Source organism: Bos mutus, chromosome 10 (assembly GCF_027580195.1).
Source record: "Bos mutus isolate GX-2022 chromosome 10, NWIPB_WYAK_1.1, whole genome shotgun sequence".
Lineage (NCBI taxonomy): Eukaryota > Metazoa > Chordata > Mammalia > Artiodactyla > Bovidae > Bos > Bos mutus.
Window position 1 is genome coordinate 14199685 of NC_091626.1, and position 24690 is coordinate 14224374.

At 55.5% G+C, this 24690-nt stretch overlaps 1 protein-coding gene across 1 annotated transcript; it reads left to right on the forward strand.

Annotated features, from left to right (window-relative positions):
- The first annotated feature begins 10942 nt into the window (after positions 1–10942).
- SKOR1 (SKI family transcriptional corepressor 1) lies at positions 10943–19827 on the forward strand. The gene is given in 10 exon segments (XM_070378496.1): positions 10943–11049; positions 11269–12896; positions 12899–13467; positions 14558–14648; positions 15524–15631; positions 16190–16261; positions 17589–17663; positions 17918–17992; positions 18505–18570; positions 19049–19827. Coding segments are annotated over 10 exon segments (2886 nt in total). The 3' UTR covers positions 19144–19827.
- The last annotated feature ends 4863 nt before the right edge of the window (positions 19828–24690 follow it).

A 24690-nucleotide genomic window follows, 5' to 3' on the forward strand; every position in this document is an offset into this window, starting at 1 on the left:
AAGGAGGGGGACAGAAGCCCCCTCACCCAACACACCTGTGCTGTCATCCGTATTCTGTAGTCAAGTTCCTGCACACACTCCAGCTTTGCAGAGCCTCTTTTTGAGAGACATCTGTAGTAGGCACAATACGGGGACAGCCCCCCACTACATAGATCTTCACAGCCTGACCCCAAGAATCCATGAATATACTCATGTGGCTTTAAAGATTATCCTGAATTATCCAGTTCAGCCCAGTGTAACCACAAGGGTAGAGGACCACTTTAGAGAAGGTGGAAGAGGGAGGCAGGAGGGACCAGGCAGAGGCGGAGAGAGCTCTGAACACGCTACACTGCTGCCTTTAATGACAGAGGAAGGAGCCAAGAGCCAAGGGGTGCAGGCAGCCTCTAGAAGCTGGCAAGGATGAGGAAGCTGATTCTCCCTAGAGCCTCCAGGAAGAATGCAGCACCTTGCCAAGGCCTTGAATTTAACCCAGTGAAACCCATTTCCAATTTCTGACCTCTAGTATTATAAAATAATACATTTGCATTGTTTTAAAACACTGTGGTGATGTGCTATGGCAGAAATCTGAAATGAAATGTCTCCTCTTCATTTTCCAGCCCAAGCTGTCTCAGATACCTTTGGAACACATCCTTCCATTTGCACATCCTTTTTGTTGTTGAGTCACTAAGTCATGTCTGACACTTTGCGTCCCTATGGACTGTAGGCCGCCAAGCTCCTCTGTCCGTGGGCTTCTTCAAGCAAGAATACTGGACTGGGTTGCCATTTCCCTCTTGAGGGAATCTTCCAGGACCAGGGATTGAACTCATGACTCCTACATTGGCAGGCGGCTTCTTTACCCCTGAGCCACCTGTGAAGTGCATGCATCATTTCACAAAGCCCATATTTCCAGACCTCCATCCTCAGCTGACTGACCAGCCGATGCCTGCTCTTCTCTCTCTCTCCCTCTCCCCTCCCCCAGCACCTTGTATCCAGTGTCAGTAACTCCCATTTTCCAGGAGCCTTATTCCCTCCTTCAGATCTACTCCCCTCTTGGTTCTTCTCCTCCGACAGAGCTCAGTGCTCTGGTCTCCTTGACCCCTGGAGGGTGACCCTTACAGTGCCTCAGTTATCTCAGTACCAGGGCCTAGGGACTCCCCCAGGACCTCTGACTGCACCAGCTTGCCCAGCTCAGGCTTTGGAGACACTGTTTATTCATCAGATCCTTCCTCAGCACCTCCTGTGTTCCAAGAGCTGGGGAAATGGTAGGAATCAAGACAAGCTAGTCCCTGTACTCTGGGGCCTCAGTTTCTTCAACTGCAAAACAGGGGTGATAATATCTACTGTGCAGGATGATAATATCTACTGTTATTGTGAAGATTAGAAATAGGCTGGCTGGGCCCCCTCTCTGGGGAGGCCCCGTCTCTCCTGGGGAAAGGAAGAGAGTCATTTCTCCAGGCCAGAGAATCCAGTGGGGTGCCAAGACAAGTTAATGGGGAGAGGATAATATTTTCAACAAATGGTGCTCTGAAAACTGAATATCCATATGCAAAAGAATAAACTTGGATTCCTACCTCATATCATACACAAAAAAATTAACTGTACCCAAAAAATTAACTGTAAGTGGATCAGAGACCAAAATGTAGAAGCTAAAACTATAAGGTTCCTGGAAGAAAATATAAGAGTAAATCTTATGATCTTGGGTTCAGCAAAGCCTTCTCAGTTCTCACACCAAAAGCACAAGTAGAAAAAATAGATACATTGGACATCATCAAAATTAAAAACTTTTGTGCTTCAAAAGAAACCATTAGAAAGTGAAAAGACAACTCACAGGGTGGAAGAAGTTATTTGCAAATCATATATCTGATCAGGGACTTGTTTCTAGAATATATAAAGAATGTTCTCAATAATAAACGTACAAATAATCCAGTTGGAAAACGGACAAAGGATCTGAATAAACATTTCTCGAAAGATGTACAAATGGCTAATAAGCACATGAAAAGGATGTTCAAAATTGTGACTCAGCAGATAAATACAAACCAAAACCACAACGGGATACCATTTCACACCCACTAGAAAGGATAATAAAAAAGATAATAAAAAGTACTGTCAAAGATGTGGAGGGACCAGAACCCTCATATATCACTGGCGAGAATGAAAATGGTGCAGTGCTTTACAAAACCAGTCTGGTGATTCCTTTAAAAAGACTAACATAGAATTACCATATAACCAGGACTTCCCTAGTGGCTCAGATGGTAAAGCGTCTGCCTACAATGCAGGAGACCTGGGTTCAATCCCTGGGTCAGGAAGACCTCCTAGAGAAGGAAATGGCAACCCACTCCAGTATTCTTGCCTGGAAAATCCCACGGACAGAGAAGCCTGGTAGGCTACAGTCCACGGGGTGGCAAAGAGTCGGACACAACTGAGTGACTTCACTCTCTTACTCACCATATAACCTGACAATTGTATGCTTAGTATGTACCCAAGAGATATGAAAACATAGAGTCACACAAAAACTTGTACACTACTGTTCATTGCAACTTCATTCATAATAGTCAAAAAGTAGACACAATGAAAATATTCATCAGTGGATGAATAAACAAAATGTAGGATATCCATACAATGGAATATTATTTGGCAATAAAAAGGAATGAAGTAATGATAGATGCTGCTGCATAGATGAACCTTAAAAATATGCTCAGTGGAAGAAGCCAGACACAAAAGATCACATTTTGTACATTTCCAATCACCTGAAAAGTCCAGAATAGGCAAACAGAAAATAGTAGTTGCCAGGGTCTGGCAACTAGATAGCTAATGGGTACAGGATTTCTTTTTGGGGTGATGAAAATATTCTTAAATTCATAGTGATGGGACATCCCTGGTGGTCCAGTGGCTACGAATCTGTGCACACAACACAGGAGGGCCAGGTTCGATCCCTGGTCAGGGAACTAGATCCCACATGCTGCAAACAAGACCTGGCACAGCCAAATAAATAACTGTTTTAAAAAATTGATGGTGGTGGTGGTGCACAACTCTCTGAAGATATGGAAAAGCACTGAATTGTACACTTTAAATAGGTGAATTATATGGTATGTGAATGACATTTGAATAAAGCTCAACCTGTCCCAGCAAGCAGACTGAACTCCACCGAGGTTCAGGCAATTGTCCAGAACTGATGTGAGGCTGCCGGGGAAGGGAACTCTCAGATGTTGAGCACCTACTGTGTGCCATGTGCTTTGTGTAGGGCTGGGACTGTGAGAGGGTTAGGGTTAGGGTTAGAGTGAATCCCTGCTCAAAAGGTGCTCACTCTAGTCCAAGATTGTGCTATATGCCATATACTCAGCACCTTATTTAATTCTTACGATACCTTTGTGAGACCCTGAATAGCCCTGACCCATTAAGGCCAGGAACTATTTTACAGATGCAAGTTCGGAGACTCAACAAGAGCAGACCTAGGATTTGAACCCAAGCCTTGCTGAGTCCAGAGTCTGTTCTCTTCCCAGCCATCCCCCAATCATGTGTGGAGGAGGCTCTGGGAAGGAAACCCTTATTATCAGTGAGTACTCAGTAAACCTGCCAGCAGCTCCCCACCTGCCTCCCAGAGCTCATTTCCTCCTTCTACGAGAAGCAGCCTGCAGCCTTCACAGGCTCTGCCTGAGTAGCCTTGCTTGAATCCATGTGGGAGGCGAGAATCCCAATATCCTCCTTCTGCTGCTAAGTCACTTCAGTCGTGTCCAACTCTGTGTGACCCCATAGATGGCAGCCCACCAGGCTCCCCCGTCCCTGGGATTCTCCAGGCAAGAACACTGGAGTGGGCTGCCATTTCCTTCTCGAATGCATGAAAGTGAAAAGTGAAAGGGAAGTCACTCAGTCATGTCCGACTCTTCACGACCCCATGGACTGCAGCCCAGCAGGCTCCTCCGTCCATGGGATTCTCCAGGCAAGAGTACTGGAGTGGGGTGCCATCGCCTTCTCTGAATATCCTCCTAGACATCACCAGAGATCACAGAACCTTCGACCCTTCCTTGAAGAACCAGGCTGGCCACTAGACACCGACGGCACCATTCCGTCACAATGGCCAACCCAGCTCACAGCCTTTCCACTCAAATGCCGTTCACTCATTAATTTAGCAAGCATGGTGAGCGACAACTATGTACTAGGCCTTGTGCTAAGCCCTGGCAATACGATAACAAACAAAGCGTTCCAGTGGGAGAGACAGAAGACAACCACAAAGAAATCAGGAGCTATTAACCAGTGAACAATCCAAGGATGAAAACAAAATAGCATCAGACAGACAGGAGTGAGAGGTCCAAGCAAGCAGACAGGCTTGGAGGAGGCTCAGTGTGGTGCCCAGGAGAGGTCTCTGAGGCCTCTGCAAGGCAGGCACTGGGGAAAGAAAACAAGGTAGGCTGTTCTATGGGGCAGAAACCTCCGGGGCCATTGAATTTTCTTCCTATGTATTCCTTGGGTTTATAGGAAATTTTGAAGTGTCTACAGAGTCTCTCCTGTGCTAAGAGCTTTGGAAAGAGACTTGGGGCCAAGCTGGGGCTGACATAGGGGAGGCAGCTGGGAACCGAACTAGAGATTGGGGGCTGAGGGAGAGTCCTGCGGCCAGCTGAACTACTCACCCTTCCTCTTTCAAAATACCTCTGTTCAGGCCTTGGGGATCTCTGTCTAGTTGGGGAAATAAGTCTGTCCTGGGCTCCCTCCTCAGTACCTCCCAGCCTAACTTTCATCCCCAAGTGCAGAGAGAGCCCCAGAGTGGGCAGAGCGGGACCCTGCAACCTTCATACCATTTTAAGTTCTCCTGGCACTGCCCCTTCCCCAGGCTTAAGCCACCTACACTCAAGCAGGGTCCCATCCCCTCAAGGCTCCACAAAAAAAAAGATGTTCCTCTTCAGTGCTCTTGGGCCTCTGAGTCAACCCTTCAGCACCAGTGTGCCCATGCTACAGATGCACATACTGAGGCCAAGTCAGGGTCCATGGTTACTCAAGTGGTCAGTAGAATTGGATCTAGGCAGAGACCTTCCTCCCTCCTTTTGATGTCCCCAGGAGTCCTTCGTTGGGAGGAGTGCTGGCCTGGCCTCTGATTCCCAGGAACCCAGAGTGTGCGGCTTCCAGCCAGTCCCGCCCCCACAAGGTGGAAGCTTCAGTCTTGCTGTCCCCACACGGAGCCAGGTGGACACTTCTGAGCACCTTCGAGAAGGCTCTGTGGCCCCCTCGCCTCCCACACAACCTCACCTCTGTATGCTGATGCGGCCAGCAGGCCCCACCCGCCCAGCCACCTTCATTTGCTAGAGCTGGCGGCCGGGCGGGGCTAGGGTCTATCTGGCCGTCGGATTAATATCCAGATATTAAGTAAACAATAAATTAGCAAAACTACAAGAAAATTTTACAGCCCTTTGCATTTGGCAATCATTGAGTGTTAATTAGAAATTCATTACAATTAAAACCCTGCCTAAACAGGGCCTGCGCGCCTTAATTACATCTGATTTTTAATTCAGAATACGTGTTTACACAGTAAGCGCTACGTACCCCATGATTATCCCCAATCCTCTTTATACTGTACTAATTATGTAAATTAAACCTAATTAACTGACGAAAACTGCCGTTAATTCAACTGGTAAAAGATATGTGCTTGCGGAGGAGGCGCGGCCGCAGCCCAAGACAGAGCTGGAATGGGCACGGGACGCCCGGCTGCGTGGACGCGACGCCAGGGACTCAGAGGCAGCATGGACCCGGCGGGGGCTGGTGGGGTGCACGCCAGGCGCGTCCCTGATCCTGGCCCTCCGACCCTGGTGCACCCAGCAGTGGGTAAAATAGAATCAGCGCCAGTGGGGGTCAGAAAGGCCAAGGGCACTGACTCTAGCGCACTCCCCAGGCGCTGGACTGAGCTGCAGGACTCAGAGCCCACTGTGAGCAAAAGGGATGCCGCCCTCCCCCGTCTGAGCCTGAGTTCAAGTCCCAGCGCTGCCCCACACTGGCTGCCTGCATCTGAGCAAGTCACCTGGCTTTGCTAGGCCTGTTTTCCTCCTCGCGGAGTGTTGCGAGGGCGACCCTAAAAGCTCCTCGTGAGCTGCGCGGTACTTGTCTTTCGTTCATTAAACGAGGCCCTCCAAGCAGCGTGCAAGACACAATATTTGGGGTCTGGGAGATCAGCCTGCATCCCTTATTGACTGAGGAGCCTGGGTGAGTTGGCTTCCACTGCCTGACCCTCGATTTCCTACCTGTAAAATGGGAATAAATGATCTTTACCTATTCCCAGGGTCGTTGTGAGAAAGGGCTCTGCCAACTGAGATGCTCTTTGCGGTGATACTAACTAACCAACTGGACGCTGGTCCAGCGCAGAGTCCAGGCCCGACCAAGACCCCTCCTCGGAGATTACCATCTCTCAAGCGAGCGGAGCTGCTTCCCCAACCTCGCCCATATGCGTTTAAGTCTTTCTCTGCTTCAGACCGGGTGGAAGAGCAGGGTGGGTCTTCGAAGTCAGAGAGGGCGCAGGGAGCTATCCGCCGATTGGTGCTGAACGGAGACGCAGGGGTCAACCTGCATCCCCTACCCCCGCACCCCACGGTGCTGCATCCGCAAAGGGAACTTTTGTCTTAGAAGTCCCCCGGGACCGCGCAGCCCGGCTGCCAGGAGTGCCCTGGAGGCCGTCCCCAGAGGCACTGCTGGCCATCGCAGTACAATAGAGGTAGGAGAGACAGGCCCAGCTCAAGGGGATCCTCCCCATCGTCTTTCCACTCCAACCCCCACCACCCTGAGGGCGTCCGGGCTCCAGGATCGTTGTCACCATCACACCGAATTCTGAGATGCCTTTTAAAAAATCATTAGGAGGCTAAGAATAATTACCGAACGGGATTGTAATTATGGGGTGAGGAGGCCGGCCAAGGGAGGGGGATGAGGGGTGGAGTCTGGGGGACGGCTCTTGGACTGGGACAGAAAATAGGTTCCTGTTTTCCTTGGAGGGAAGTGGGATGGCGGGTGCGGGGGTGGAGATGCGCAGAGTTAGAGCGGGACAGAGGTAGAGCCTGGGAAAGACGCGTCAGCGGAGGGACAAGATTCGGAGAGAGAAAGGGGGCTGAGCAGGCTCCGGGAGCAAGGCAAGGAAATAACAGAGAGAGAGAGAAAGGCGGGAGCTGATAAAGGTGAAAGAGCAAGAATCCCTCTAGAAGAGACCCCGCAGCAGAGACTAAGCCCTCAAACTTGTGGTGGGGTTGTTTTGTAGCCCCGGAAAACAAGCGAGGAGCGGGGGGCAAGCCAGTTATAGGGCCTGGCCGTCCCCTCTCTCCAAGGGTAGGCCTGGCCGATCTGCTCCCACCCCCAGAAGCATTTCCCAAGACCCCTGCGAACCCGCGGAGAAGAGAAAAGCACACGGAAGAAGTGCAGGAGAAGGGGAGATGAACCCTAGAAGAGCCGGAGTGTAGGAGGGGAGAGGGCCTGAAACCCAGAGCGAGAGGGAAGACGAGAGGGCGGGGGCGAGGGCGACCGGGCGCCGCTGGCCGCGGAAGATTTATGGCACCGCCCGGGTTCCAAGGACTGGCTGCGATCGCCGCTGCTGCCCGTGTCAGGAGCTGCCGCGGCCGCTGCGCCCCCTGCGCGGGCAGCCCGCCGCGCCCCGGGCCATGCCTGCCATTATTAACTTCTGTTTGATTAGGGTAATTGTTCAAACTTGGACTGGACAGTATGATTAATTACAGTTTAATTAACGTGTCCATTAAGGACACTTAATGCCACAGAGGGGTGGGGGGCAAGGGGGTGTCCGGGTGCGGGCAAAAAGGGAGGGAGTACGACTGGTAACTCAAATAAGGAAAGACGCAGATTGAGAGAGAAGGAGAAAACCGGACCTACTGAGTCAGTGCGGGGAAAGAACGGTGAAGACAGAAATCGACAGAAAAGTTAAGGGGTGGAAAGAAATGGAGCTCTTCGAAGAGAGAAAATGCCAGGGAGGGTCTGCAGCATCAGGGGCTAGACCACCCCCCACCACCACCACCAGGAAACTGAGTTAACAGGAGAGCTAGGGAGGGATCTAGCTTTCAACTAGTAGTTGACCCCAGATATCACCCAGCGATGACTTGGCTCCTGCCCTGGGCTGGTTGGTGTAAGTGGGGTGGGGGTGGTGGTTTAAAGGCCTAGGACCCCCCTAAACCCAGTTCCCAAGCCCACAGCTCAGTGAAGGAGAGAGGAGGCTGTCCTGACACCAGTGCATCCAAATCAGAAGCGTGGGCGAGTTGGTTCTGCCCCTTCCCGGCTACTATCCCCTGGCACCTCACACCCTGATCTCTGCTCTGACTTCCCAGGGTCACCTCCCTGGCCCGAGAGTGCGGTATGCATTCTCAAGCCCTTTCCTTCTGAGTCTTCCTTAGCCCTTGGTCTAGCTTCTTGCCCCTTAGCCTGGAGAGCTGGGCCCTCCCCCACTTTGTTCTTGGGGGCAAACTTTGTGGCCCCGGGCTCCTCCTTCCTCCTGGTCCCCTTAGCGAGCTTGGGCTGCTGGTGCGGGGCTCAGGGAACAGGTGTGTGGCCGCTTACCTGGGGCGCCCAGACCCGGGAGCTGCGGGAAGGCGGCGGGGCCAGGCGCGTGGCCCGCGGGCTAGCTATCGGACCCCGGGAGGGCGCGAGTGACTGCACGGGCGGTGGGTGTGGCGCCCCGGCTCGCAGATGTCAGGCGCGCCCGCCCCGCGCTGGCCTCGCCACTCGGGCTGTCCCCGCGCCTTGCCAGTCGCCGCGCTATGCTCTCCAGGCTTCGGCCTCCGCGCCGGGCCCGTCCAGGGCCTCAGGGGCAACCGCACAGGGCACACATCTCTCTGCCCGAGACCCTGGAGCCCTGCGCCTGCTGAGAGCCTGCGCCGCGCGGGAGGGGCCAGTGGGGCCGCGGGTGTGAGAGCGGGGAGCCCGGGAGCGCGGCTGTGCGCGCGCGCGGGGAGGGGCTGCGCCGTCACCCGGAGAGCCCGGCGGATCCCCGACTCCCGCCCGCCGCTCCGCCCGCCACGCACCTCCGTTCACCGCTCGCCCGGCTCCAGCCGCCGCCGCACGGTGAGTACCGGCGCCCGGTAGCTGGCTGACCCCGCGCCTTGTCTCTACAGCTTTTTTCGTTTAGTTCCGATATGGGTTCTTGTGGTTGTTTTTATTATTAGACCCCAAGACTCCATCGCCTCACTCTCTGTGCTGCCTGACTCCCTCTTCGTCGCCCTCTCCAATCTCACCCCTCAAGCCCCAGGAGCCGGCAAGGGCTCCCAGAGCCGCCCTGGCCGCTGCTCCTTGTCGCTGCGCACAGCGCTTTGCCCTAGCTTTTGAAATTCGGTTCCGTTCCTAGGGTCCTCCTTCTCCTGGTTCCGGGGTCCGGAGTCCCCTCCTCCCACTTGGAAAGACCCCGAAGGGACTCCCGACCCTCAGCTTGGAGAAGACGCGCTCGGCTCAGGGCTATGCCTTCACTGCATGCGGGCAGGGCACATTTGCCGATTTCGGGAAACCGAGAAGACGTCTTCATTTCCCAGAGCCGCGGCACCCCACTTCCACCTCCCTAGCCAGCCTGAAGACCCTTTGGGAGCGGGGTGCGGGGCTTTTCTTGCTGATACCTCAGCCGAGGAGTTTTTTCAGTGCTTTTGCCTCCTAAAACGTTGCAAGGGACTTCGACGCAAAAGAAGGGTCAACTAGTTTCAGTTTGATCCACGGAGATAAAGATGAAACAGATAACAGATATATAGCTTGATACTTGAAGAAGGTATGAAGACAGATGGGAGAAAGAGGAGCGAGCAGAGACAGACAGACAGCTCAGGGACAGATAAGATCGACAGATGAAGGAGGGAGAGAGGCAGAGGGGGAGAAGATCCCAGGCTTTTGAGCTCGGGTGCCCTGTCTGGCTGGAGCTGCCCTTTGAAAATGGATTTGTCAGTTTCTGCTGAGTTTAGAGGAGGAGCCCTCAGGACTGGGCTGTCTGGGCCGCAGGACTGCCTGCAGCTGTGGGCCCAGTGCGAGCCTTCCTGTCTGAGGACACGTGGTTGGGCTGGGCCATCTAAGGGGCCCCAAGCATCAGTCCTCGGGTCCTTCCCGCTGCCGCTGTCCATAGAGCGACTGCCTCCCTATCTCGGCCAGAGAGTAAAGCTGGGGACCAGAAGTAACTTTTGACCTGGAACCTTAGGGTGGCTTCAGAGATGGGTCAGGATTCCTCTCAGCCCGTATGAGTCAGGACAACTCCGCATGAAGGATGCTCCAAAAAAAAGGGGGGGGGGGGATGTCCCCCAAAGAGGAAGCTCAGAACCTAGAGACTGCGTTTGGCCTGAGTGGGAAAAGTATATCTGAAGGAGGAAAACTTAGGCGGCAGGCGGCTACAAGCCAAGAAGTGGCTTCTGAGAAACTTCCTTGAGAACCTCTTCGTCCCGCGTGCTGACCCGGAGGGAAACCAGCTTGGGTCTAGACTGCAGCTTAAAAATGCAGGAAATGTGGTTAGGAATTGCTTGACCCGGATCCCACCGATGGCTGGAAAGAAAACGGTTTATATTTCCAGCCGGAATCTTTCTGCTCAACGAACGCGGGGTTCCGGGTGTAAGAGGAAAAGCTTGTGTTTGGGGAAAGCAGTCCTGTTATCCCGGGGAGCCAACTGCACGGAGCTGGGTGCAGTGAGGGCAGCTCCAGGGCTGGGCGCTCACGGCGAGCTTTGGAGAGAGTCGGGTTCAGCACCACGAACAGCGGCCGTCTCTGTCTCTCTCCGCCTCCCTCACGGCCTCTAGACCCTCCTCCTTCTCCTTACCACCCCCCCCCCGCCCCGCCCCCTGCTGTCTGGAGATGGGCAGTGACCGCCCCTCCCCCCCCATTCCTCCCAGCGCTGCCCCCGCCCGCGTGCATGCGCGACTGAGCAGAGGGGCGGCCTGTCCCCGAAGTCCGAGCTTCGGGACCCGGGCGGATAGGGCAGGCTGCGAGGGTGGCCGAAGTCTTACGCATCTGGGCACCAGGAAGCCTGGGTTTTGCAATGGCTTTGCTGTGTGGCCTTGGGCAAGTCACTCGCCGTCTCTGGGCCCCACTTCCTCCCCAGCCCGAAAACGGGATCGGGTTCCTAGCTACCCAGGCATTCCTGAGGTCTCAATTACCCCTACTCCTCCTCCAAACCCCGGGGGCTTTTGTTTCAGCGCCAGCACGCGTCTGAATAACAAAAGGCCCGTCCAGGGGGCGAATGAGCTAGGACTCCCCATTGCCAAGTTTCCCCGCGCGCCCGACTCTGCGCGCCCTGCTGGGCGGGCCCGAGCGGCGTTGGCGCTGAAAATGGCTCATCGGCTCTCTGCTTTCTCTGTTTCGCAGGAGCGGCGGCATGGAGGCTCTCACCACTCAGCTGGGGCCGGGGCGCGAGGGAAACTCTTCTCCCAACTCCAAGCAGGAGCTGCAGCCCTACTCGGGTTCCAGCGCTCTCAAACCCAACCAGGTGGGCGAGACGTCGTTGTACGGGGTGCCTATCGTGTCCCTGGTCATCGACGGCCAGGAGCGCCTATGCCTGGCGCAAATCTCCAACACCCTCCTCAAGAACTACAGCTACAATGAGATACACAACCGCCGCGTGGCCCTGGGCATCACGTGCGTGCAGTGCACACCGGTGCAGCTGGAAATTCTGCGTCGGGCAGGGGCCATGCCCATTTCTTCGCGCCGCTGCGGCATGATCACCAAGCGTGAGGCCGAACGCCTATGCAAGTCGTTCCTCGGCGAGCACAAGCCACCCAAGCTGCCCGAGAACTTCGCCTTCGATGTGGTGCACGAGTGTGCCTGGGGTTCGCGTGGCAGCTTCATCCCCGCGCGTTACAACAGCTCGCGTGCCAAGTGCATCAAGTGCGGTTACTGCAGCATGTACTTCTCGCCTAACAAGTTCATCTTCCACTCGCACCGCACACCCGACGCCAAGTACACGCAGCCCGACGCAGCCAACTTTAACTCGTGGCGCCGACACCTCAAACTCAGTGACAAGTCGGCCACAGACGAACTGAGCCACGCTTGGGAGGACGTCAAGGCCATGTTCAATGGTGGCACCCGCAAGCGGACCTTCTCGCTGCAAGGAGGCGGCGGCGGCGGCGCTAACGGAGGGTCGGGTGGACAGGGGAAGGGTGGTGCTGGCGGCGGTGGGGGCGGCCCGGGGTGCGGCGCAGACATGGCCCCAGGTCCGCCGCCGCACAAAAGCCTGCGCTGTGGCGAAGAAGAGGCCGCCGGGCCTCCCGGGCCGCCGCCTCCTCACGCGCAGCGGGGACTTGGTCTGGCGGCGGGAGCTGGCGGCCCCGCGGGCCCTGGAGGGCCTGGTGGCGGCGCCGGGGTCCGCAGCTACCCTGTGATCCCAGTGCCCAGCAAGGGCTTTGGCCTCTTGCAGAAACTGCCCCCACCGCTTTTCCCTCATCCCTATGGCTTCCCCACGGCCTTTGGTCTCTGCCCCAAAAAGGATGACCCTGTGTTAGGCGCAGGCGAACCCAAGGGCGGACCAGGCCCCGGGAGTGGCGGGGGCGCGGGCACTGGGGCAGGAGCGGGAGGCCCAGGAACCGGCCATTTGCCCCCCGGGGCGGGGACAGGCCCGGGCGGCGGCGCCATGTTCTGGGGTCACCAGCCCTCCGGCGCAGCCAAGGACGCGGCGGCCGTAGCTGCGGCCGCCGCCGCAGCCACTGTGTACCCGACGTTTCCCATGTTCTGGCCGGCGGCAGGCAGCCTCCCGGTGCCGCCCTATCCGGCCGCGCAGAGCCAAGCCAAAGCTGTGGCGGCGGCCGTAGCGGCGGCAGCAGCGGCGGCCGCGGCTGCTGCGGGAGGTGGCGGCCCCGAGCCCCTGGACGGTACCGAGCCGACCAAGGAGGGAGGCCTGGTCGCAGAGGAGCGCTGCCCCAGCGCGCTGTCCCGCGGGCCACTGGACGAGGACGGCGCGGACGAGGCGCTGCCGCCCCCGCTGGCCCCGCTGGCCCCGCCGCCCCGCCGCCCGCTCGCAAAGGCTCATACGTGTCGGCCTTCAGGCCTGTAGTCAAGGACGCCGAAAGCATCGCCAAGCTCTACGGTAGCGCCCGCGAAGCTTACGGCGGTGGGCCAGCCCGTGGGCCGGGGCCGGGCGCAGGGACCGGCGGCGGCTACGTGAGCCCGGACTTTCTGAGCGAGGGCAGCTCCAGCTACCACTCCGCCTCCCCCGACGTGGACACTGCAGACGAGCCCGAGGTGGACGTGGAGTCCAACCGCTTCCCCGACGACGAGGGCGCCCCGGATGAGGCCGAGCCCGGTGCGCCCAGCACAGGAGGCAGCCCGAATGGAGACCAGACCGCAGGACCCCCGTCTATCACCTCGTCCGGCGCCGACGGTCCCACAGACTCTCCAGAAGGCGGCAGCCCTCGTCCCCGGCGCCGCCCGGGGCTACCCCCAGCCAGTCGAGCCGCATTTGGGGACCTGGCGGCCGACGACATGGTGCGGAGACCGGAGAAGAGCCCGCCAAGCGGCGGCTATGAGCTGCGAGAGGCTTGCGGACCGCTGGGGGGCCCCGCGCCCGCCAAGGTGAGCCCCAAGCCCGCCCCGCTGGTGGCGCCTCCTTGTTTACCCCCTCGGCAGCTCTGGGTTGTGGGGCAGGCCCTGGCCGGGTGGGGGACGGGAATTTTTTTCTGAGCGGGCGTTCAAGCAGTAGGCCCTGGCTGCTCTGGGTAGACCCAGCTTCGGAGCTCTGTGGAGCTGGACTCGCTGGGACCCCTGACTGAGGGTTTCGGAAGATCGGGGTGGCGGTGGGGGTGGGAGGAGCAGGCCTGAAAACTATGTGTGCTGTGTTTTTGTTGACGGGAGTAGGGAGGAGACAGGCCGAGACCTGTAGTCATACAGAGATAGAAATCAAAAGGTCTGGATGAAAAAGACCAAAAGCCAGAGAAAAGAGCTCACGAGGCCGGGCGGGTAGCACGCCCTCCGGGATGGGGATCAGAGCCCCAGGGAAGACGGGCCAGTAAGCCGAAAAAAGGGAGGCCTCTCCCTCAAGCTGCAGTACGGGGTCCTCGGAATCTTTCAACACCCCAACTCGCAGTTTTCCGAGTCGCAGAATTCCTGCCCCGGGAACCTCAGGGTTCGTTGGCAGGAAGCTGTGGAGACGGTGTGCGGGGCGGGAGAGGGGCTCTCAGGTGGCCGCGGCCGCGGGTTCAGGTGGGGGGTATGCAGCTAAGCCTGAATCGTTCGCCATTTGACAGTGGGTGGGCACACCTGTACAGTTCCATTCGGTCCATTAAAACACGAATTACTAGCCGGATGCGAAAGGCGTCATTTATGTCGGGGACTGGGCGCGGGCGGGAGAGAAGATGCTGAAAAAGAGGCGGCGAGGAGGGTGGGGGTGGGCTTTGAGCGGCCCTTGGCTTGGGAACCGCTTTGTGTCTCGGGTAATTTTCTCAAGGGCGCTCGCAATTACCGGGAAACTACAAACGGCGATGCGACCTCCTTGGGCTCCAGGCTGCGCCGCGTGCGTCACGGCCTCTCGGGGCGCTGGGGTCCCGCGGGCAAGCAGACCTCCGCCACCCCTTCAGGTTTTCTCTTGGCTGCGGCGGAGGGCTGGGCAGCTCCAAGCCGCCGTCAAGCGCCCCCCTAACCGCCTGTCATTTCTCGGCCGCCGCAGGTGTACGCGCCCGAGAGGGACGAGCACGTGAAGAGCGCGGCGGCGGCGCTGGGGCCCGCGGCGTCCTACCTCTGCGCCCCAGAGGCCCACGGTAACGCCCCCTGCCGAGGTCGCTGGCCAATGGAATGGGGGTGGGGGGGACCGCGGGCAGAGGGCCGGGGCCAGAGGAGGCCTGCGAGGGAAGACTAGAGGAGGAAAGACAAGCAGAGAAAAAGAGGGAGAGGGAAAGCAAAACACTGAAAGAAAAAGGAAGCTAAGCGAGGACTCCCAACAACTTGCATCTTTTGGTTACTTAACAACAAACCGCCCTCTCCATCGCAAAGATACCGCTCACCTACACCTTAAACACTGGGTTAAACCTTTTGAAAACCACGCCTGGCACGTCTTTCAAATTCTCTCATTTATTCAGCAAGTGTTTGGGTCGAGAGGTCCGGGCGCAGGGTGGGGGCGCTTGGCCACGCGCATAGGGACCCCTGAAGTGCGCGGTAGCAGCAGCCCAACGCGGAGGTGCCCGCGGGACCCATTGACTCTCAGAGAATGAACTGAGGGCCTCGGAAATCCGGGCAGCCTGAGCCCGGTACGATGTCTCCCCCGTTGTCGCCACCCCGCGGGTCGCCTCCTGGGCCGCGTTCTCGGAGCAGGTAGACCCGGCGGCCACGCGCGCTCGCGGTGCCCCAGTATCTGCGCGCGATGTAGGTCGCTTGTCCCTGGTGGGCTCGGCTGCTCGTTTTGCTCTTTTCCAAGGGGCTGGGGAGGGGGCGTGGAGCCGGAGATGAGCAGATCGCGCGCGGGGGAGGTGGTGCCCGGCCCAAAGCCTGAGGGTGCGAGCCCAGGCGCACAGCCGGGAACCAGCGGCGGCCACGACGCTTTTAATTAGGGCTCCGGCGCCCCGACCGCGGCAGCTCTGGCCGTATCCGGGTCACGGTTTCTTTGCCTCTCCTTGAAACTCGGTTTATTGCCTTTAAGAGCCAGATAAGGAAGACAATCACTCGACCGCCGACGATTTGGAAACGAGGAAATGCTATCCAGACCAAAGGAGTATCTCCCAGCCAAGTCCGGCAAATACAGACCGAGGTGAGCCCTAGGACCCTCGTTCTCCTCCCCAACCCGGGAGCTGGACCCCAGGTCGCCCAGGTTTCCACCGACTCCAGTTTTCGAGGGAGGCTTTCTGTCAAGCCTCAGGGGCTGCCGGATAAACATTTGCTCTCCTCTCGCGGCTGGCAGAGAGGAGAGCAAATAGACATTTAAAACACAATGGGCAAGGGTCAGGCCAGGTTTCCTGAACTGCTTACCTCCTTGCTGGGTTTGGGGCTCTCCCGGGTAAGGGAAGGAAACTTACTAGAAGGATATGAGGAGCACCATCACCCACATAAAACAAGTCAAAGAACATTTCCTGCCCTAAGATAGCCTATTATCCCTGGTTCCACTCTCCTGGGGGGGGGCGGCGGGTGTCCACTCTCTGAGTGACCTAAAATAATGGTTTGGAAGGTGGGAAGAATTGGATGCCTGCAACTGTCTCCTCTAAAGGGTCTGAAATAGGTACTCAACTTAGCTCAGTTACCAGGAAGCTCACCCCTCCCCTCTCAAGGCCTCTCCCAGAACAAAACCCTCTTACCTGCCCTTGTGTCCCAGGTGAAGATGGGCTCACCCTAGATGTCACAGGAACTCAACTAGTGGAGAAGGATATCGAGAACCTGGCCAGAGGTGAGGTTAAATCTATGAAACGGGTGTACACTGTGCTTGGGGGAAATCATCCCTTCTTGTTGAGGGGTGTTATTGCTGCAGGAGTGAGTGTGAGAAGACAAGGCTCTTGAGGAACCAGTCTTCACTGACCGGAAAGGATAATCCCCTGGACACATTACCCGGGCACAGAGGTGGGGGGTGGGAGGGTGGAAGGGTGAAGGGAGTAGGGGGAGGGAACCAGCCACCCCCAGAGTTCCCAAGGCCAGGCCTGTCTGAATAGTCCAGTAAGAAAGAAAAATGAGTAATGATCCTTAGAACCTGACGCATGTGGACAATGAGAAAGGACAATCTAGGTCTCTCAACCTCATCTGAATAGCAAGATTTTGAGGAGGCATTTACTTCAGGAGTGTCTCAGAGGTTATTTTCTTTTCCTGAAATCAATGCATAACGGACTCCACCTCACCCTAAATGGGGTGAGGATGGACCTTGTCTGTGGAATGGGGTCCCTGCTCAACTGCAGGGGCTGAGTGTGGCTTGAAGCAGAGAAAGGAACTTCTAACCCCACTTTGCTCCTCTGTCTCTCATTTTTTGCGTTTTCTGAGCACCTTCGAGGAGAGGACCAGATACCAATAGCTCCATAGGCAGCTCCCTGCCACTCCTCTAAAGCAACTTTGAGAGCACATGTGGGGCTTTCCTTACCCAATTGCCCCCTTACCCCACCCCAGCCCAGGGTTGGGCCTGGAAACTGATGTGTGTGGGGGGGGAAGCATTTGTGGTCTTCCACTGTTCCCAGTTACAGATTTTACGGGTGATGTAGTTTGCCTTCAAAATCCTTCTGCTTTATATGAGTGTTCTTAGCCTGGATTTGGGGTCCTGGGACCTCTTAAAGTTATAAATAAACTGTTATGAATATATGTATTTTTTTAGGGTGGAGGTCCAAGGCTTTGACCGGATTCTTCCTGGTCTGTATCATTGAAGGGAGAGGTTAGGTTTGTCAATTGAAGGGATGAACTGAGTCTTCCTAGGCCTACCTCTAAACTTACAGAGTTAAGAACAATTTAAAGCAGATACCATGCTGGTTAGTACCTGGGCCCAGGACCTAGAAGTCCAACAAGCATTCTGCTATTCTGAATTTGATTCTCCTGGACAACTTAAACCCCTAACCCCATTTTCTTCCCAAATCCTTTGGATGCACGTGGAAACACTGAGCGCTGAGGGCCTACCAGTTGGTCTCACCCTCCACTACTCCTATCTCATGGCTACTGGCCAGAGTGGGACCTGGGTGCCTTAGAAGCTACCTGAGTGCCACCACCCTCCTCCTTTACATCCCACTCTCGCCCCTTCACAGACGAATTGCAAAAACTGCTCCTGGAGCAAATGGAGCTTCGCAAGAAGCTGGAGCGAGAATTTCAGAGTCTCAAAGGTACCCTCATTCAGACCCACCCCACCTGATCGCCAGAGCCTTCTTCCCACATGCCCTGCCTGGCCTGGACCGGGGACCCAGTGCAGGCAGCTGCTGCTGCTTCTCATGCAGTCAGAACCAACGAACCCTTCTTTTCCTAGCCGGGTTTCCCGCTAGGCCAAAAACAGAGGGGGTGGGGTGGGGCTGGGGAGTGGGGAAAGGGGGCCGAGGGAGGGGGTTGTGCGTAACAGCTCTCACTTAATCAATTTGCACAGATAATTTTCAGGATCAAATGAAGAGAGAATTGGCTTATCGAGAAGAAATGGTGCAACAGCTGCAAATTGTCAGAGGTAAGACGGGAGTCAGGTGAGCGCGTGCACGGGCCGTAACTGCCTCTCGTCTGGCAGGAGCCGCAATGTTGGCTCAGTCATTTGGATTTAAATTGAAGGTAATTTAACAATTATTTTTTTTATTTAATATCCTTTGTATACTCTGATTAGCCTCAGAATGGCAAGCGAGCCCAGCAAACGGCTTGCAGGCATCATTACATGGAGTGATTGAACTTCTTATCGCGGCAATTTCCATGGTTTCTAAATTAAAAATCGAGGCGTAAAATTACCTGGGAAGTAATGCCTAAGTTTGCTTTAATTTTGGTTAGATCCGTCTGCCTTTAAGCGCCATCCCAGGCCATTTCCTCCCTCAGCCAAGCTGCAGTTTGGAGTTTTGACGCCCCCTCCCTCGGTCGCCGGGACTTGTTTCTGCCAGGGGCTGAGCGCTGAGAAGAGGGTGAGGCCCGGGCTGTGACCCCAACGGGCCGTTGGGTGGTCTCATTTCCTCACCGGCTACTTCCTATGTCTTCCAGATACTCTTTGTAACGAACTTGACCAGGAGCGGAAGGCACGCTATGCCATCCAGCAGAAATTAAAAGGTGCGGAAGCGGGGGAACAAAGGAGAGGTGCCAGGCACTGGCTGTGCGGGCGAATGAATGAATGAATGAATGAGTGATGATGAGGGGGAAGGCCTGGTCTGCAGAGATAAGTAACTGAGAGAAGAATTCATTTTAATGGAGAAATTATCCTAGAACGGTGGGCAGGGATAAGGAGCCCCTTGAGCTCTGGGCATTGGGAAATCTGTCACCAGGTCCAAATCTGGTTTTGAGCTGATCGATCTCCCTCTTCCTGTGCCTCAGTTTCCTCTTCTGTAAAATGGGGCTATTGAACTAGGGCAGTGGTTCTGAATGGCCGGGATCTCTACCCCCTTCCCACCTTTTGATCTTCTCGCTTGAGAACTCCTGAATCTGAAGGGGGTGGGTTAGACGTGGGTAGACAGGCGAGCGAGGGAGCCCATGGACCGCGTGGGTGAGGCAGGCCAGGAGCCCAACATGGCCCAATCGACTGTCTCTCCAGAAGCCCACGACGCCCTGCACCATTTCTCCTGCAAGATGCTGACGCCCCGGCACTGCACTGGCAACTGCTCCTTCAAGCCCCCGCTGTTGCCCTAGGGCCGGCCCAGCCGCGCCCACGCGCCCTCAAGCCATGCTGCTCTCTTCTTGTAAATACCCGCGGCCGCGGCGGCCGAGAGCGAGATACAAGCCATTCGGACCGGACCGATGTAAATACAGCCTCCCGCCCGCCTGCCCTTCTCCCGGGCGCCTCGGCCTTGCCCGCTCCCTCCTGGGAGCCCGAGACCAGGACCCAGTATCCGTATCCAATTGTAAATACCACCTTGCCTCATGGTTCAACTCCGGGCATCGGGTCTCATGGTCTTAACGGACCAAAGGGGGTAAGAAAAGGGAGAGGGGGGCTTCTCCTACCTGTACAGCCTCTGAACCCCAATTGTGAATACAATGTAGCAATTTCGCTGGCCCCGCGCTCCCCTCCCCGTCCACTTCTGAAACTCTTGTTCCTAATGACAAAGTGGCTATGTGCAATGGATATAAATGTATTGTGAGTCTCTTGGTTCAGTAATAATGGGTTCATTTTTAATTTATTTATGCTGTAAGTTATTTTGCTTCCTTCTCCTGGACCTACTTCCAGTCCCATTTTGCATTCCCTCTTGGGTTTTTGCTTTGTCTATTTTTGTTGTTGTTGTTGTAACCTCTTGATGTAACAGCACTTTAAAAAGGGCGACAACTGACTCACGAGATGGAGACCACCTTGAGCCTGATTGGGGAGATCACCCTGTATCCCTGATTTTTGTTTTGTTTTTAATAAAAAAGGAAAAAAAAAAAAAACCGACACTTTCTGGGGCTGTGGAGATGGGAGTGTGGCGAGGGGAGGAACGGGGAGGAGACAGGCGCAACAGGTGGGGCGTGGGGACCGCAGCGCGGGTGCTGGGACCCCCGAGCTGAGACCCGTGTTTGACCAGGTGGGCAGCAGCGAGCACCGCGACCTCTCCACTGGTTATTCAGGCACACCCAGCTTGCCCCATAGGCCATAGGCTGTCCCCGCCCCGCGTTTAGGACCCTCCTTTGGGCCTCGGCGAGGAATGAGAACTCCTGTGAGGTCTCTGAATCTTCCCTCTAGCGCTCGCAGGGGCTGAGAATTTACTCCTACCCATGTCCATGCCTGCTCCACCGGAGAAGCCTCCTCCAGGGCGCTCAGAAATGGAATTCGCGCCCTGCCGGGAGCCCCGGGTTCAACTAGAACTGCCAGGAGGCCCGGGCGCCGTCCGCCCGGGCCTAGAGCTCCGAGCGGAGCGGGGGCGAAATACGTGCAATGGGCCTGGGCCTCGCAGGCCTGTGCTGATGTCCGCCTGCCTCGCCGCTAGCAGAAGGCATGGAGTCCTGGCGGTTTGGGACGTTCCGGCCATTTTAGTCCCAGCGGGTTTGCGGACGTCGAGGAGCCCAAGGAGGAAGGTGAGATATGCCGGCCGCTGGAGTTCCGGAGGACGGCCGCGGTTTTCGAGGCCTTACCTAGCCACCGGCCTCCCTTCGGCCTCAGTTTCCACAGCGCACTCGCTGCCTGGGCTCGGATAAAAGATGGAAACGGCAGCGCGCTTTTTCAAGAGGGAGGAGAGTGTGCACGGTCCTGGGAATCATTCTGACCTGACTTCCAATTTCTGCTCCTTACTTGACTAGCAGTGGTGCCCTGTCCTACCCTTCATTCTTTCTAAAATAATATTTAGGCCTCCGCCCCTGGCGGCGCGTGAACGCGCTCTGCGAGGAAGCAAGCGCAGGGCCGCGCTGCGCGGCCGGGACCTAGCGGGCCCCGACGACCTGCTTTCAGACACCGCAGGACTCTCACTGCGCGTCCCTGGGCGGCCTTGGACCCCAAGGGTGGAGACCCTGGAGGCGGGCGTCCTTTGCTCCCACCGCGCCAGCAGCTGGGACCCGGGAGCCTTCGGCTGCGTTGCTGGGGAAGTATTTTGGCTGGTCGTCCAAAGGGCCCGGGGCGGAGCTGGCGAGCAAGGGCGCGCTCACGGTCTCGGAGAAGGGGCCCTGGAGGGGAGATCCGCCGCGCGATCTTGGCAGGAAGCCAGACCCTGGAGCACCCAGTCCTGGGGCTCCGAGCCCTCCCGTCCCAGGACATTCGAGGGCTAGACCCAGAGGGGACTGAGAGAATGGCTGGGTAAATTGTGAGGTGTTGCTGAGGGATGAGCTCGCCTCGAGACGCGAGAGTCCCCATAGGGACTCTCCAGGGAGCGGGAACGTTTTTATGCGTGGAACCAACCGGGTCAGAAACCGAGGTCCAAGAGAAGAGACGTGGGTCCCCAGCGCGCTCTAGGGGTGAGCGGAGCTGGCACCCGGCGAGGAGCGCAGGTTGGGAGAGTTCGCGCACCTTTCCCTCTGGACAGAACAGCTTCTTAGGAAACAGCACTTTCCTTCTCTGTAAAATGGGATCAACACTTACGGCCTACGTAGGAAGTTACTCCTTGGCTGTGCCCCACACAGAGGAACCTGGTAAATATTTCACCTTTCCTTTTCGAATTTCCCCAAGTGGAGGAAAGCGCCGCAGGCAGTTGGGGCCAGCCTGAAAGGGCGCAGCATCTGGACCGGATTCTCTGTGGATTGGAGGTGTAGGCGGATGCGACCTAGAAAGAGCTTGCAAAAACCCTCCTGGGCTCCGATTCCCTTCAGAAGTGGTTTGTTCCCCCCAAATGTTAATAACCAAGCGATTGGTATGGATGTAATTATCAATAATTATACGAATTATTGCTGATTGCGGGGCTCGTAGCTACTTTAATTAGTTTACCAGATTCTAATTAAGTTAAATGAAACATTAATAGGGAAAATATGCTTTGAAAAAAAAAAATCCCGATTTTTTAATGTCTTTTTCTCGCCACAACGTTGCCACCTTGCGACACATTTTAGGCATTACAGCCAGCGTCCGAAGGCCCCAGACTAGGGAGCCATGACTTAGGGAGAAAAAGTAGGGCTTGGGAAATGGGGAGCTCTCGTATTGTTTGTTCCTCACCTCGGCCCCCGGCAGTACCCAAAAAGGTCGGGCTTTAGAGTCTGAGGTTTGGGGGTCAGGAACCAGGCAAACATGCCTCTTGGATCTCCCACTCCTTTTTCGACGGAGGAAGGCTCTAGGGATGCTCCTCCAGACGGGTAGTGTCTGTCCCAGCAAATCCAGGGTGATAAACTGCGGGAAGCTGGAGGAGCAGGTGGAGACAGCATCAAGCGACTTGGTTTTTCACTCTCCTGGGAGAAACCAATAGGCAGCTCCCCCACCTTCATTTCCTCTGAAATTTGGGGTAACCCCTCAGCAAAACACACCCTTAAGATTTCTGGATTCCTGGGAGTAACCTCTGTGTTTCTGTGGCACTTGGTTAAGGAAGCTAATGCGGTGCTTACCTCCCTGAGTTATCCTTGTTGTGTGTTTGTGTTTCCCATAGAACTGTTAAGTGCCCGGGCCATCAGAGCCACATCTTCCCCTTCCTTGTGATCTCCAACAGGGCCCAGTGCATCACAGGTACTCAACAGATGTCCAGATGAATGGGGTCAACTTTGTGGTTCATCTGGGTGCTGGAAATGTCTGAAGGAAGGATACCTTAGGTGCTTCTGGACCACAGCTACTGGGAAGCAGTTAAGCTCATTTGCATAGCTAATTAAACAGGCTTACTGCTCAGAAGATCTTTTGCCAATAGAATTAGTTTGGGGGGAGGGGGCAAGGGTCAGGTAAGGGATGGTCAACCTAGAACAGTAAAGTTTTTTCCTCTTGCAATTGCATCCCAAAGAGGGTGCTCCTTCACACTCCCTCTAATTTTGCAGTTACTGGGCACATAACTGTCCACCCATTCCCAGCTACCCTGATCTAAATTCGAGCCTTGATCCTTTGCAAAAAATGTGACTCCTATCCTTGAATTCAGAACACCAAAAAAAGCAGAACTGGACCTGCACTCACTTTGCATTAATTCTAAACAGCCTTTTCTCCCACTCTACACTCCCAAAGGGAAACATCAGTTCAGTTCAGTCGCTCAGTCGTGTCTGACTCTTTGCGACCCCATGAATCACAGCACGCCAGGCCTCCCTGTCCATCACCAACTCCCAGAGTTCACCCAGACTCATGTCCATCGAGTCGGTGATGCCATCCAACCATCTCATCCTCTGTCGTCCCCTTCTCCTCCTGCCCCCAATCCCTCCCAGCATCAGAGTCTTTTCCAATGAGTCAACTCTTCGCATGAGGTGGCCAAAATATTGGAGTTTCAGCTTTAGCATCATTCCTTCCAAAGAAATCCCAGGGCTGATCTCCTTCAGAATGGACTGGTTGGATCTCCTTGCAGTCCAAGGGACTCTCAGGAGTCTTCTCCAACACCACAGTTCAAAAGCATCAATTCTTCAGTGCTCAGCCTTCTTCACAGTCCAACTCTCACATCCATACATGACCACAGGAAAAACCATAGCCTTGACTAGATGAACTTTTGTTGGCAAAGTAATGTCTCTGCTTTTGAATATGCTATCTAGGTTGATCATAACTTTCCTTCCAAGGAGTAAGCATCTTTTAATTTCATGGCTGCAGTCACCATCTGCAGTGATTTTGGAGCCCAGAAAAATAAAGTCTGACAGTGTTTCCACTGTTTCCCCATCTATTTCCCATGAAGTGATGGGACCGGATGCCATGATCTTCGTTTTCTGAATGTTGAGCTTTAAGCCAACTTTTCCACTCTCCACTTTCACTTTCATCAAGAGGCTTTTGAGTTCCTCTTCACTTTCTGCCATAAGGGTGGTGTCATCTGCATATCTGAGGTTATTGATATTTCTCCTGGCAATCTTGATTCCAGCTTGTGCTTCTTCCAGTCCAGCGTTTCTCATGATGTACTCTGCATATAAGTTAAATAAGCAGGGTGACAATATACAGTGGTGAAGAGCACAAACTCTACAGCCAGATTTCCTGGGTCTCAGTCCCTTCTCTGCCACTGACTGGTTGTGTGACATTTGTAGGGCAAGCTGTTGAATATCTCTGTTCCTCAGCTTCCTCATCTATAACATGATGGGGAAAAAAATACCTACTTCATAGAACTGCAGAGCCGCAGAAGTCAGCTAGGTCTTTGGCTTTTACAGCACTAGGAATTGCTCCTGTCTTTCCTAAATTTTACTGTGAAACAGGGTTCTGCCACAAAGAAGGACTAAGAATGACCAGTTTCTCTAGAAAGAGAGCCAAACCAGTAGTGGTCATTTTATCGTTAGACATTCCAGAAATGGGCCTTTAAGCTACTCACCCAGTGACCCAAGTGGCCTCCAAGGAACCAAGTATTTTGGGGGGAAGAAACGAAAACCAAAAATTGTCCTCCAACTCCACGCACTGGAGGCCGTGAGGTCCCACGGATGCCTGTTCTCGGCTGGTTCCTGGAAAGGATCATTTTGCCTCCACTGAAGAGAACAGAAGTGGATCCTTGATAGTACACTGCTCTGCAGCTCTGCGCACTCGCCGATTGGGGCGGCTCTGAGCCTGGGTGACCATCCCTGTGCCTTGACTGAGGCGAGCGCAGAGCCTGGGAGCCGAGGGGCCGCGGGAGGCAAGCCAACCCGGCTCCAAGCGGCTGCAGACACCGCCAGGCGGACTACACGCGTGCTCAGGCACCAGCAAGGCGTATGCACCCACAT